The 15954-nt window shown below is 47.4% G+C and overlaps 1 protein-coding gene across 1 annotated transcript in view; it reads left to right on the top strand.

The window, feature by feature from the left end:
* grik3 (glutamate ionotropic receptor kainate type subunit 3) overlaps window positions 1–15954 on the top strand; it is a gene marked incomplete at both ends in the record, with an annotated part of 377990 nt that overhangs the window by 351368 nt on the left and 10668 nt on the right. The window contains 1 exon segment of the mRNA XM_084336312.1: window positions 14159–14376. Within this exon segment, the coding sequence (XP_084192438.1) occupies window positions 14159–14376 (218 nt within the window).

Here is a 15954-nt window from a genome sequence, read left to right as displayed (position 1 = left end):
TACTCTGTATGATGTCAGCGTACAGTGTTGTGTCATACCATTTCTACTCTGTATGATGTCAGTGTACAGTATTGTGTCACAGCATTTCTACTCTGTATGATGTCAGTATACAGTATTAAATGTGCAGCAGTGGTGCAGTCAGTGTGTTTTGTTGACTGAAATATCATCATTATCTTCTACCCTGAGAGGACATTTATTAAGACATAAGTCCTTCTCTAAGGAAATCTATAGCACATTGACACCGCTTTTAATCCCTTGGCTCCATATGACCAACCTGTTTTTTCTTTTTTCTTTTTCTTTTTTCTTTATTTATTAGAGTGTTCTGGTGCACCGCCACACACTGTTTCCTGCTGACAACAGCCTTTTACAGCTTGGAATCCAATAGAGTTGCCAGTTGTTCTAAGTCCTCTTTCCTGAGCGACCACAGACGGAACTGTATCTTCCTCCTCAGAAGTCAAAGTGCATCAAGGACTCAGACAGTCTGCACTTGTTTTCCCGCTGTGCACGCGTCGCGGGGGCCTTGTGTCAAACCACAAAGGACAAATCCAATCAAATTTGGTACCGGAGGTTAAAAAGCTGACCACTCTGCCCCCAACCCTCTCCCTCTCCCCTCCCCTTTATGTGGGGCTGGTTACTCTTCAGAATTGCCCTCATAAATCTTGTTGGCAAAGTACAGCCGGAGTGCACCAACTGCAAGGGTGTTTTAAAGGTTGTCAGTGCTGAGACATACAGTGACTTCAACACCGGTCCGAGAGCTGTTGGAAATATAGCACAGCAATTTACTGAACTAACAACCTCTCAAAGTCAAGTCGGGCGTTGTACAGTCCATCCGGTTGTGTGGTGTTGTGTCTGACGTGCTGTCGTCTCCCCGCTCATCATACTTGATTTGATTAATAAGTAATTGTCATTGTTTTTTGTGTAGGCATTTATGATACAGTAAATTAAATGGGGAACTTATGTAACGTGGACATGGTAAAAAAAAAACGTATAGAAAATGTATAATGTGTACTGTGCGAAACAATAGTGTTGCACTTTTAGTTAGGTATTGAATTACGCTTTTCCTGACAAACAGCTCGATTTGTTTCCTTTTCATTCAGATAGATAGAGTTTGCGTAGTTATTCCCTGAGAATAACCAGAAGATCGTAGCTTTGATCCCCCGGACCAGCAGGAAAGATCTGGGTGTGGAAGTGAATGAATGAACTCCCTCCTGTCCCTCAACACCAACCGCTGAAGTGCCCTTGAGCAAGACACGTAACTCCCAACTGCTCCAGTGGAGTTGCTGAGTGGCCAACAGACTGTGGTTATACCGGGCAGCTCCCAGGTGTGAATGGAACTGTGTGAATGTGAAGCAGGGCGTTGCTGAAAAAGAGCATTCATGCTCAGAGAACCTACCCTCGTAAATAAAGGTAAAATATATATATATATATTTCCAGCATTATTTACATGCATTGCACCACACGCTCACACCTCACTCACTTCATTTTCGACTTGGAGGAGATGTAGTGACCTCCGTGTTTGAATGGCAGGTATATTATGAAGGAGAAGGAGTATAGAACAATCAATAAAGGAGAAAAAGCACCAGTGTGGACAAATGGCTCGGTGTCACCAGTGTGCTCATGGTAGTGGTGTCCTTGTGCTAGAAAACCACATGATGTGCACTCTTCTGTTCTCTGTTTCCCCCTACTGTGCTTCATCAGTGGCATATTGGAGGTCAACATTTTTATTGGATACAGATACAGTGATACAATAAAAAAAAAAAAAAAGTTTTAACACTTTGGACGCTGGAGCGATATGCGTGATGTGTTGTTAAAAGGAATACGTGGCTGTGTTTGCAGGGCTATAACTATTCTATATTATAGCTATGGATACAATACTATGGCCCATTTCACATCACCTATCGTTCAATATAAAAAAATATATATATATCATCCATACATTCCCGTTTTATACCGTGGTGAATATGACTATAGTTTTAGAATAATCCTGTCTAATCCCAGAAAACGACGCTATGCAGCACTACACTCAGTAGTACTAATTTTGAATTTTTTTGTATCCACTTTTCTCGTTATTTTTCAATTTCTCTCCCCATCCCAATTTCGTATTATCCAATTCTTCCCTCCCCTGTCTTGAACGTTGCTAGACTATGCCTCCCACTGGTCGGCTGTAGTGAGGATAGAAGCCTTGCATCACGTGTCCCCTCCGGTACACGAGAAGGCAGCCTGACGCATCTTTTCACCGCAGCTGCTCGAACTCTCAGTGGCGAGGAGTAACGCGTGTGAGGCTCACGCTGCCCCCGCTACTTCCTGTTTCCGCCGCACCGGCGTCACCCAACCGACCTGTAGGAGTCGCTGTCCACAATGTCCAATCCCCACCCACCGGCTTTCCCACCCTCTAACACTGCCAATTGTGTTAGTATGACGACCTAGCAGCGCCGAGAGCTGGGCTCGATACCAGCGTCTCCTGCGTTAGTGGCGAGTGCCTTGCCCACTGCGCCACTCAGCCGCCTAGTAGTACTAATTTGTATATTTTGTACCCAGTTTAATCACCTGTACATTATATATTGCTGTTGCACTTTACTGTTACATTTGCACTCTGGTTGGATGCCAAACCTCTTTTCGTTGTACTGTACAATACATTTGAATCTAATCTAATTAAGCATTACATCACGCGCAGGAGTGGTTTGTGAAAAATAAACCATGCCTAGGGGTGGTCGTTAGACCCCCCTAGGCATGGTTTATTTTTCACAAATCACGAATGCAAGTGGTGTAATGCTTTTATACAACTGCCACATTCATCCAACCTTATTGCTATACAATAAACACACATTAATCAAAGATTTATTGAAAAAAACATCCGTCACAAAAAGTAGTTCCCACAACAACAAAAAAGAGAAGTTGCCTCCATGTGGAAGCAGCTCGGAAGTGCATCCAACCAACTAACACATCCAACTGTCTTTCAACTAAGACATCCAACCAACTAACACATCCAACTGTCTTTCAACTAAGACATCCAACCAACTAACACATCCAACTGTCTTGCAACTAAGACATCCAACCAACTAACACATCCAACTGTCTTTCAACTAAGACATCCAACCAACTAACACATCCAACTTTTCTTTAGTTTTTAATTATGAAGTTAGCGGTTGTTATTGGAATGATTGATTGATTGATTGATTGAAAATTGTATTACCAGTTGCAGAATGGGTACAATACAGTACGGCTCAATACACACAATTGTTAAGGGGATGCAGACCTACTTTCTATAGAACTTCATTCTTAGATGCTTCTATAGAAAGTAGGTAAAACAAATTAAAAAGTTTTCTTTGCCCTATAGGAAAAAAAAAATTCTTCGCTCTATTTTTTTATTTATTTTTTAAACCTTCTTTAGAGGGCCTAAACTTAACCAGTTGGAAACCAGGCGTACAGTAATAAAATTAGCAATCAATCAATCAATCAATTCAATAGGCCATGCTCACTTAAAACAGCACAGCACCCAGCTGCTTCTGTCTCTCAGTCTGACTCTCCTCCGCCGTTGCAGACAGGAGTGTGTGTGTGTGTGTGTGTGTGGGTGTGGGTGTGGGTGTGGGTGTGGGTGTGCCAGACAGTGTGAGAGAGTGAGCTCTGCAGTCAGGGGCAAGGAAGAAAAAATGTAAAAAAAAAATGCATATAATCAATCAATCAATCCGCGATTTTTCTTTTGTTCCACAATGACTCATGACCCATAGATTACACAATCCAACATTGTGTAAGAGACTAAGACATTCGCCGTGACAGAATCGGTTTTTATTTAGTCGTTATGACGCTATCAACATATCCATTTGTAAAGATTATTGTCCGCCATCTTGTTTTTTTTTTAAACTCGCACGCGGAGTGATAGTGATTCGGTTGTGGGCGGGTCCTGGGACCAGGAGCGTGGAATTGTGAAGAATACATGGTTGCATCCGCCACTCTGTGCTTGACTTGTCAAAAGCTTTGTACTGGACCCCAATAGAGAACTGACTTAATCCAGATCACTTTGAATTTCCCTTGTTTTGGCCTCTGACAGATGCTAACTTATTTTTGTTTTTATATAACCCTGTGTGTGTGTGTGTGTGTGTGTGTGTGTGTGTGTGTGTGTGTGTGTGTGTGTGTGTGTGTGTGTGTGTGTGTGTGTGTGTGTGTGTGTGTGTGTGTGTGTGTGTGTGTGTGTGTGTGTGTGTGTGTGTGTGTGTGTGTGTGTGTGTGTACATACATCTGCTGTAACAAGAGGAAACAGAGGGCACTTTTGACATCTCAATGTTATTTATTATATTACAATTAATTATAATAATATTACACTACTTAGATCTAGAGGTGGTATCAATCTTTCACGACTCAATTCTGCCATCAGTGTCTGTTCAGCCTGAGAGAATGAGTAGTGCTCTGCATGTCTAATGAAGTCAGGGCCAGCAGCATGAGACAGGACACGTCTACTCACAGCTTAGTACTGGCCTTGCCTTTGGGTCGGTCATTTATCAACATTCTCAGAGTGGCAGTGCTGATGTTGGATCAGTTTAACCTTTCAGAACGATCATGAAGCGGAACTGGCCAATCATACTAGATCACTAGTATGTTTCAAGCTTCATAGCGTAGGAGTGCTGGTCTAGTACGACTGATATAGTCTGAACATTTTAATTCTTCAGATGTAAAACATTGTTCATACCAAATGAATGATTATTGTAACTGAGGGGTACAATTCCCTGACTGTATTACTAGATATGATACTTACTACCACTACCTTTGTACTTAATATTCGGCCACCCAGTACACGGCATAAATATATTATCATAAACACTCTCACGTAGATGAAACGGATCCAACACAAATGTACGAAGTCGAAACAGGTCTTTATTTCTACACAGCGATGGTGTGTAGAACAAGCACTTAATCACTTAATTACATTTATGAATTGAAATAGTATGCACTTTTATGGCAAAGAGTATTCGTCGGTATATCAATAGAGAATGTCCAATCTCTGAAGGCGCAGGTGGTAAATATACGACCTGGAATAGTTAAGGAATAACAGCAATGATACTTTAATGATTATATACTAGATACACTAGAGGGGGTTAATCCGGTCGCTTGTAAGCCGACAGGAGTAGGAGGGGGGGGGGGTAGAATCCGGCTGCCTCGTCCGGCCAAGGGTATCCCAGGTGAACCCACTGTAGTGCCGTTCAATGCGCCGGCGATCCTTGGACCACAGATGAAAGCAGGTGGACTCTTTGTGGGCCGGCTCTCTCCGGTCCACGGGGGAGAGACGTGAAGCGACCTCGTCTTGCAGAGCGTCTCCTCACCTTGCGTCCTCTCCAGGGGGGGGGGTTCCAACACACGGCAGTGTCGGGGGTCTTTATCCATGGAATAATCAAAGTATACAAAGCATAATCCGTGCCTGGGAAGGCGGGCTGTCGTCGGTAGAATAATCCGGTATACAGGTCCACTCGCTCGTCGGCTCTGGGGCTCCTCGGGTGCAGCTTCACATGGGGTCAACCACCCTGGGTAAGCAGCCAGTTCTCTGCCCGAAACGATGGGGTACTGACCACGGTAGTATTCTCACCGCACGAAGCACTATATATTAACAGACTATTATTAGCTTAATAGACTACGTCCAACTCGACGATATAGTGCCAAATATGACTATTCAAATATTAATATACACGATGTCTCAATACCGATGGTAGGCGAACTTGGCCTTACTCCCACACGTGGCGTCGCGGGGAGGCTTTACGTCTGTGACTCTATTGGAGGGTAAGAAACTGGACTGAAAAGGAAGTCCTACTTTAGTAGCGCAGTATATATACGCACTATGAACAAATAGTCCCATTAGTGGTGCGGTAGCCAGATTCCTACGCGGAACTAGGACTTGTTCGTACATGTGGAGCGGTACGTTTGAACTGGGTCTGAGGGGTATGGCAGCCTGGCACCAAGGTCTCGACCAATAGTAGAATGGAGACTATTATGGGATGTTCAGTAGGCTAGAATGGATATTCAATGCATATTGTACAAGGAATATACAAGGGATATCAGGGAATATTAGAGAATATACAAATACAATTAAATATATATATATAAATAAATATATATATTCGGTTTAATCTGGCCCTTCACAACAGCCACCCCCTGAATAGGTCCCAGACCTAATCAGTTAAACAGAGACAGATTAATCGCGTTGTCTATTTACACATAAGGGTTTGCTGTAGGGGTCAGTCAACTTCACAAAGTCATAGGGTTGTAGGGTCATGGTCATCATCGATTGTGTCTGGGAGTCGAGGCAGTTCTATGAGCCTTGCCACGGGACGGGTGTAAGTGCGACCCTGGACGAGCACTTCAGCTGCTCGGACCTTGCCGTCGGCACCGGTGATCACTTTGCTTACGCGGCCGGCCGGCCACATAGCTCTGGGCAGTGATTGATCAATAATCATGACGACTGTTCCTTCTGTCAAATTGTCTCTCTCCTTTACCCACTTCTGGCGGGTCTGTAGAGACGGTAGGTAGTGCAGTAGGAAACTGTTCCAAAACTTGTCGGCTAATACTTGGCTGTACCTCCACATTCGTCGGCCATTCGCTTCTTCAAGCCGGTACATTGTCTGGGGTAATGCAGGATCTAGCCGCCCCATCAGGAGTGTGTTGGGGGTAACTGGGTCGATATCCGCCACATCACTGGAGACATATCCGAGGGGCTTCGAGTTAAGTACTCCCTCAATCTCCGTGAGGACTGTTTCTGCTCCTGCGTGATGTACATCCTCATCGTATTTCTTTATAATCAGCTCTGTGACCTTGTGTCGGCTGTTCAATACGATCGGGTATTTAATGTCATCCGGTAGATTGGGGGCTCTGCGTAGGCGACCACCCACTCTGATGAGGGTATGAGCGTCGCTCTCGGGGGCCAGGTGAATTAATCTGCTGTCGGATGGGACGGGCTTTCCTCCCTGTAGACAGGCCAATTCATCGGGGAACGAGTCTCTCTGGGCTCGCTGCAGTAGAAGCAATTCTGCTTCCTCGTAGTTAGCTGCTGACATATCAGCGGGGGACTTGCACTCCGGGTGGTACCGCAGGAATGTTCTTTGTTGTGCACTCTCTATGGACGTGCAATCGTCTATGTTAGGGTCGGTGGAGGCTACGGTGCTCAATCCACAGAACACAGACTTCTTATTTTCCACCTCCTCTGGACTTGCTTCCCTCGGGATAGTCATGGGCCACTGTCCTTCCGGGAGTCTTAGGAATGCGGGGCCGTCACTGTAGACATTGCGACGGGTGAGGTCATCCAGGGGCATCCCCCGGGTGATGACGTCAGCTGGGTTCTGTTTTGTATCAACGTAGCGCCACTCTGTTTCTCCGGTTAACTCTTCGGTTAAGTCTTGAATCTCGGTGACTCTGACTCCCACGAAGACTTTGTACTTGCATGAGTCCGATTTGATCCAGGCGAGTACCGTCGTGGAATCTGACCACAGGATTGTTCTAGACACCGGTATGGTGAGCTCACGTTGGATGAGCGTGGCTAGGTGCGCTCCGGCTAGGGCTGCGCAGAGCTCTAGACGTGGGATAGATTGTTGCTTGCGTGGGGCTATTCTCGAGCGGGCGAGGACAAATGCTGTGTAGATCTCTCCCCCCTGGTCTTGGGCCCGCAAGTAGGCTACTGATCCGTATGCGACCTCTGAGGCGTCACTGAAGACGTGTAAGTCCATTTTACATGTCTCTGGCCTCACCGTGGGTGGGAAGTAGCTTCGGCGCATATTAACGCCTGGGAGTGAGTGGAGCTCCATCTCCCACTCTCTCCAGGTGGATTCAAGGTGTGCGGGAATGGGGTCGTCCCAGCCCTGGTCCTTGTCCCACAATGCTCGTACAATCATTTTTGCCCTGGTGGTGTACGGTAGAATACATCCTAGCGGGTCATATTGTCGGGCGAGTGTTGTGTACACACTCCGTCTGGTGGTCGGCGCCGCCGCCGGCCTTCCCTGCTCCGTAGTCAGGGGCTTGTGTCTGTAGTGAAGCGAATCTGTTTTGAATCGCCACACCAATCCCAGGGTCATCTCCTGGGCTTCTCCCGGGATTGTAGCCATCCAGGTCTCGCTGCTGGCTGCCTTGGCCTCGGAGGAGAGGCTGCGCAGTACTTGCGGATCGCTGCTGGCCCACTGCCTGAGATCAAAGCCGCCTTTGATCAATGAGGCGCGGAGTTTAATCAGGAGAGCCTCGGCTTCTTCCTGGGTTGAAAGGCTTTGTAGACAGTTGTCTACGTAGAAGCTGTTCTTTACGCTGTGTCGGACCTCTTCGTCCGCTGCTGGGTCCTCTGCTACATGTTTCTGTAGTGCAAATGTCGCACAGCAGGGGCTGCACGTCGTTCCGAAGGGGAGGACTTCCCATTGGTAGATGGCTGGGTGCTCATCTCCTGGCTTCTCTCTCCATAGGAACCGTAACAGGGGCTTGTCCGCCTCTACTAATCTCACCTGCAGGAACATTCCTTTAATGTCCCCGCTGATGGCCACCTTTTCCTGGCGGAAGCGGAGTAGAACGCCGAGTAGGGAGGGGCCGAGTGTGGGACCGGGCAGTAACTCTTTATTCAGATTTTGGGATCCGATCTGGTAGCTGCAGTTAAATACTATGCGGTCTTTACCGTTGTGATGGACCTTGTGGTGGGGCACGTACCACGATTCAGTGGTCTGGTCAGCCTCTTTAATGTCCATCTTTGTGACGTGTCCCGCTGTGATGAGCTTCTCAATCTCAGCGCGGTATACACTCTCTTGGGCGGGGTTCTTGGCTAAGCGCCGCTCCGTGTTCAGCAGGTACCGTTCTGTGGCGTCTGTCTTGGCGTGGAAAGTAGGCATTCCTTCTCGCCGCAGGAGTGGCGTGGCGTATCTCAACACGCCGTTGACCGGGACTCTCTTGGTCCCTGTCTCGAGGAGGTGAATGGCGTAAATGTCATCTTTAGAGCGAATGTCTTTCTTTCCGTTCTTAAAGGGCATTTGTTCCAAGGTCCATAGCCGCTCTACGTGTTGCAGGAGTGCGGTTTCTCCCTCTGTGACTCGGGAGTGGAGACATCTAGTGGCTGTACTTCGGTTGAGAGATTTGGCGAGCGGGCCTTGGAGAGTCCATCCCAAACGGGTCTCGACTGCTGCAGGACAGCCTCGGGGTCCGGTATGAACCCGGTCTATCGGGACAATGAGGTCTGCATGGTCGGAGCCTATCAACAGGGTCGGCATAGCATTGTCTATGAGCGGGATCGGTAACTTGCGCAGATGTACATATTTCTCCATCAGCTTGGCGACGGGGTATGTGTACCGCGACAGTCCTATTTCTTGGCTGGTGAAAGCGTCTGCAATCTGGTACCGTCGCTCAGGCTGGCTGCTTGCTGCGATAGAGAATGAGACATTCTCGCCCTTTATCGTCTTCAAATCTCGTCTTATTGTCCGAATTGTCATTTGGGTTTCGCTTCCCCGCAGCCCTAGCTGGGCCGCAGCGGAGGCGAGCAGCAGGGTCTTCTCTGACCCGTCATCGAGGACGGCGTAAGTGTCCAGGACTTTATTCTGGTAGCTTAGTGTCACACGCACTACTTTTAGGAGTACTCGGGCTCCACTGCTGCTGGCGGGATCGATGTACATGACGCTCGCTTTGCGGCTGGATGGTGCAGGTGAAGGGCGCCGTCTGTTACTGTCGTGAAGTATGTCCAGATGGGCTCCATCGCACTTGGTGCACCTTTTCTTTAAGCGGCATTCGGCTGCCATGTGTGAGCGCGCACAGCGAAAACAGCGCTTGTTGGACTTTATCCATTGACCTGCTTCCTCCGCGTTCAGCTTGGGGAAGGAGTCACATTGCGCTAGCCAGTGTTCTTTCTCACAGTAGGGGCACACTATCTTCCACTTCTCCGTTCTGGAGGGGGTACTGTGGCTCCTGCTGCTCGGTACTGACTCCGATTGGTGCATCACAGTCACCGATCTTCTTCCATCATTTAGTCGTCTGGTTCCTTCTCTGGAGCCAGGGGTGCTCCGTCCGAATGTATCTAGCCGTAGGCTGCTGACTTCTCTCGCCAGGAAGTCTGCTAGATCGAGGAGGTTCGGTTCGGGGCCATTCGGGTCTCTGTGGTCCCTCTGCCGCCTAAAGCGCTCCTGACGAGCGGGCGGCAGCTTCTCCAGGATCCTTTCCACATTTGAGTTGGCGTAAAGTTCATGCCTCCCCTTCTCTCTTTGCGCTCCCAACATCCCTACCAGGGACTGCACTCTGATGGACAGGTCGTCCAGTGCTCGATTGTCTATTGCTGGGGGTAAGCGGTCGATGTGTCGGATCTCCTGGATCACGTAATCCCATATGCGCCCATACCTCTGGTCCAATGCTACCAGCGCTGCTGTGTATGGGGTGGTGGAAGTCGCGTAGGCGAGCGCTATATTATGTGCGCGGGGTACCTTTAAGTGCTTCAGTAGGATGGCGTATTTGTGGCGTTCATCCAATACATCCACCAACATGGTCTCCAGACACATGCGGAGTTCTGTATACTGGGCCCGGTTCTCTTGGGTGAAGTCGGGTACCATAGGCGTGCCAATGTATGACGCTGACTGTGGATACATCGGCGAGCGTTGGGGGAGAGGCCTCCTAGGCGAGTCTCCTCCCGCTCCTTGGTATGGGCTGGTACCGGCAGTGTACCATGGCCCGCTTGTCCAGGTGCTGTTCCTCGGTGCGGGTCGTGCGTCGTGCTCACCCGGGTATAGAGTCGGGGGTCTGTAGCGCAGCTCCGCGGGAGTATAGCCTGGGCTGTACCGGGCCTCCTGGTCCGGTAGAGTACTGTGCTGTCTTCGGGCGTGGTTCTCCTCCTCTTCCTCTTCGTCTTCAGTTAGGTCATCCAGTGCTTGTAGTCTCTGGTTTAGCCTCTCCACAGGATATGCTGCTCCTTCCCGGTTGCTAGGTCTCGCTTGGACCGGTGGGGGGAGGTGGTCTGTGGGGGGTATAGACCTCGTCTGTTGGTCAAGTTCAGGGTTGTTTACTCGGCTAGGGGATGCCGCCCTGGAGGTGTGTCTAGACGAGTTCCTGGAGCCTCTGGCGGAGGGAGAGGGTGTTGTCCGTCTGATCAGCTGTTCTATTAGTTGCGACTGCTGTCTGTCGCGCGCTGCGTCCCGTTGAGCACCGGCTCGTTCTCGGGCCACATTCTCTTCCATCTGAATGCGTCTTATTTCTAGACGTATCTGCTCGTGTTCGCTTCGCTGCTGGATCTGCAGTCGGTCGCGTTCAGCAGCGGCGTTCAGGCTGATGAGGAAGGCCTGCTGTAGGGTCCTCTCTGCCTCGCTGGGAGAAGGCGGTTGTATAGGGGAGCCTTCCCTCGGGGTACTCCTTACGGAGCCTTGGAGTTCTATCTCCACGGTGCTCTCCCCGTCTTCTTCCGTGCCGAGTTCTCTCTCGGTAGCGTTGTATTCCTCCCGGGACTCATCGGGGACTACTTCTTCAGTACTGGCGGGGTGTGAAGTCATGTCTGGTTCCCACTGGTCCCCACCGTGAACTTGGTCAGTTACATTAGAGCCCGTAGGGGCCTCTATGGTCGGGGTAGTCTGGGCGTTGGGGTTAGACATACTTTTACTTTCTAGTTTTACCGCGTTTACTGTTAGTAGAAGACTAGGTTGTTGACTGACAGCGTAAGCCTCTAAGTACTGAGGGAGCCGTCGTTCGCGCTGCGGGCGTTGGTTAGGAGGATCGTTTCGTGGAGTGTTCATCATAGGCCATTTCAATATTAATAACACTATATTAATATTACACTAATTACCATCCGGCTCGAAGGACCAATTGTAACTGAGGGGTACAATTCCCTGACTGTATTACTAGATATGATACTTACTACCACTACCTTTGTACTTAATATTCGGCCACCCAGTACACGGCATAAATATATTATCATAAACACTCTCACGTAGATGAAACGGATCCAACACAAATGTACGAAGTCGAAACAGGTCTTTATTTCTACACAGCGATGGTGTGTAGAACAAGCACTTAATCACTTAATTACATTTATGAATTGAAATAGTATGCACTTTTATGGCAAAGAGTATTCGTCGGTATATCAATAGAGAATGTCCAATCTCTGAAGGCGCAGGTGGTAAATATACGACCTGGAATAGTTAAGGAATAACAGCAATGATACTTTAATGATTATATACTAGATACACTAGAGGGGGTTAATCCGGTTGCTTGTAAGCCGACAGGAGTAGGAGGGGGGGGGGGGTAGAATCCGGCTGCCTCGTCCGGCCAAGGGTATCCCAGGTGAACCCACTGTAGTGCCGTTCAATGCGCCGGCGATCCTTGGACCACAGATGAAAGCAGGTGGACTCTTTGTGGGCCGGCTCTCTCCGGTCCACGGGGGAGAGACGTGAAGCGACCTCGTCTTGCAGAGCGTCTCCTCACCTTGCGTCCTCTCCAGGGGGGGGGGTTCCAACACACGGCAGTGTCGGGGGTCTTTATCCATGGAATAATCAAAGTATACAAAGCATAATCCGTGCCTGGGAAGGCGGGCTGTCGTCGGTAGAATAATCCGGTATACAGGTCCACTCGCTCGTCGGCTCTGGGGCTCCTCGGGTGCAGCTTCACATGGGGTCAACCACCCTGGGTAAGCAGCCAGTTCTCTGCCCGAAACGATGGGGTACTGACCACGGTAGTATTCTCACCGCACGAAGCACTATATATTAACAGACTATTATTAGCTTAATAGACTACGTCCAACTCGACGATATAGTGCCAAATATGACTATTCAAATATTAATATACACGATGTCTCAATACCGATGGTAGGCGAACTTGGCCTTACTCCCACACGTGGCGTCGCGGGGAGGCTTTACGTCTGTGACTCTATTGGAGGGTAAGAAACTGGACTGAAAAGGAAGTCCTACTTTAGTAGCGCAGTATATATACGCACTATGAACAAATAGTCCCATTAGTGGTGCGGTAGCCAGATTCCTACGCGGAACTAGGACTTGTTCGTACATGTGGAGCGGTACGTTTGAACTGGGTCTGAGGGGTATGGCAGCCTGGCACCAAGGTCTCGACCAATAGTAGAATGGAGACTATTATGGGATGTTCAGTAGGCTAGAATGGATATTCAATGCATATTGTACAAGGAATATACAAGGGATATCAGGGAATATTAGAGAATATACAAATACAATTAAATATATATATATAAATAAATATATATATTCGGTTTAATCTGGCCCTTCACAACAATTATGTTTATGATTTAATTGTTATATTTTGCCTGTTTTTAAGTTCCAGCATAATGTTGCCATAGCCTGAAGTCTTATGTAGTACAGGTCCAACGTTTATAAAAATCCCACTGAAAATGAATGTTTTACAAAGGTTTTTGTAATGTCTGTACGAATTCGGCATGATTATCCAAAATGACCACTGTCATTCATTTTGATGCTCTAGTCAAAACAATGGACTTCTTCATCTTCATGTGTCACCTTCCCCCACTGTCAGCGCTCGTCTGGGATCACTTTCGGAGCAGACGCTCCTTGGCAACGGTGGTCAATCATTTTCGCCATCAGCGGTGACTGGTCAGTTCAGGACCGCTCATATTCTGACGTAATGAGGAAGCCTGTTCTGATGTAATGAGGAAGCCTGTTCTGATGGAATGAGGAAGCCTGTTCTGACGTAATGAGGAAGCCTGTTCTGATGTAATGAGGAAGCCTGTTCTGATGTAATGAGGAAGCCTGTTCTGATGTAATGAGGAAGCCTGTTCTGAAGTAATAAGGAAGCTTGAGGAAGACGTTGGAATCCATTGGAAGACTCCCTGGAAAGTTACATTCTGATCTGTGATATCTAGTGTAGCCTATACAGTAGACACCAGTAGGCAAAATGAAAGGGAATCCGGTTTCCTTATGTAAGCGGGATGCCAACCATATGATGGGATGAAAAAGCAAGCAACCTTGTACCACTCTTCAATGACCGTACAGTATATGCTCATGTCTTACATGTATTATTGACGCTCTCTCCTGGTGTGTTCTCTCCGCAGGCTCGGAGCTGATGCCCAGGGCCTTGTCCACCAGGATACATGTATTGTTGACGCTCTCTCCTGGTGTTCTCTCCGCAGGCTCGGAGCTGATGCCCAGGGCCTTGTCCACCAGGATACATGTATTGTTGACGCTCTCTCCTGGTGTTCTCTCCGCAGGCTCGGAGCTGATGCCCAGGGCCTTGTCCACCAGGATCATCGGGGGGATCTGGTGGTTCTTCACCCTCATCATCATCTCCTCCTACACGGCCAACCTGGCGGCCTTCCTCACCGTGGAGAGGATGGACTCGCCCGTGGACTCAGCAGACGACATCGCCAAGCAGACTAAGATTGATTATGGCGTTGTCAAAGACGGGGCCACCATGTCCTTCTTCAAGGTATGGTAGGAAATCATCAAGACGTAGATGTGAATGAGTAGAGCACCTTTAAAGGGATAGTTCTGATTTTAGTTTTCTATTTATTTCTGACCAATGATGATATTGATCGGTAGAGTCCTTTCTCAGCACAATTCATGCTATTCCTCATACTACTGTAGCTCCGGATAATAATAATAATAATAATAATAATAATAATAATAATAATAATAATAATAATAATAATAATAATAATAATAATAATAATAATAATAATAATAATAATAATAATAATAATAATAATAATAATAATAATAATTCATTTATTTTATATAGCACTTCTCAATGACCCGAAGTCGCTGACCAAACCCCACAAACCAAACCCACACGTCACTGAAGTGTAGGTGTACATTTTGATCGAGCTTCAGTCAGCTTGTACAGACAGGAGCATGTCCCCATTGACTTTGCACTGATTTGTGGCTAACTAGCCAGAGCTAGTGTGAGGATCAGCATGGAATGTGAATGATCATTACATTTATATAGCGATTTTCTAGACACTCAAAGCACTCCCCACAATGTAGGATGGAAATGGCCTCCTTCACCACCACTGGTAGCACCCAACCTTGGGCTACGTAGGATCAATGGCTGCCATACACTGGCACCAGGCACCAGGGCTGGCTCTGACCAATTGGCTGCCCTAGGCAGGATTTTATCTGTTGCCCCCTTGCATCACAGTTTATTCTGTTCCATACGGTAAAGGGAGAGAAGAAGACGAAGAAGTTGTTTGTTTGGAGAATTTCTCACTCGCCGTCCAAATGAATGAGCCATTGTAAAACACTCATTTTCCATGGGATTGTTATAGATGTTGGACCTGTACTATAGATAAGACTTCAGTATTTTGAAATAACTAGTAGTATTAGTAAAAAAAATTAAAAGAATAATTATAAAAAAAATAAAAAATAAAATAATTGTTTTGTTGTTGCCCCCTCTGGGTGGTGGCGCCCTTAGCATTTGCCTATACTGCCTATGCCTAGAACAAGCCCTGCCAGGCACAATCACACTACACAATGGCTGAACAGCTCAGGAGACAGGGATTGATACCAGCCAAATAAGGGGGGAGGGATGATTAGGTGGCCTTGATGTCAGAGACCTGATTGGGAATTTGGCCAGGAACGTCGGGGGACCCCCTACTCTTTCCGATAGGCGCCCTGGGTTCTTTACCTCATTGAACGCCACGCCCATATGACCAAATTAGGGCTATTACGCCACCGCTTTAATCAATGGGAGGACGGGGACATTTGCGAGTGCTTAAAATATATCTTAAATTATGGCTATGGGTCTAATACACCCGTCGCTTATCAATGACTTGCTTGCAGTCAACATGTACGAAACGGATTGTTTTTTCATCGGTACATTTCCGTTTATACCGTTTTGAATATGAGTATAGTTTTGGATATTTCTAGTAATTCCAGAGAAAGACGCGATAATAGCCCTTTAGTGGAATACTCAAAACACGTTGTAATTTTTCGGCTGATTTATGAATAGTTTTCAAATAAATGCTAGATTATCGATAGTATATGTGTCCTTATGCACGATACACAA

Source organism: Notolepis coatsorum (genome assembly GCF_963971535.1).
Source record: "Notolepis coatsorum genome assembly, chromosome: 19".
In the NCBI taxonomy this organism is placed as follows: Eukaryota; Metazoa; Chordata; class Actinopteri; order Aulopiformes; family Paralepididae; genus Notolepis; species Notolepis coatsorum.
The sequence above is the reverse complement of the archived record's forward strand: the minus strand, read 5'-3'. Positions and strand labels throughout refer to the sequence as shown.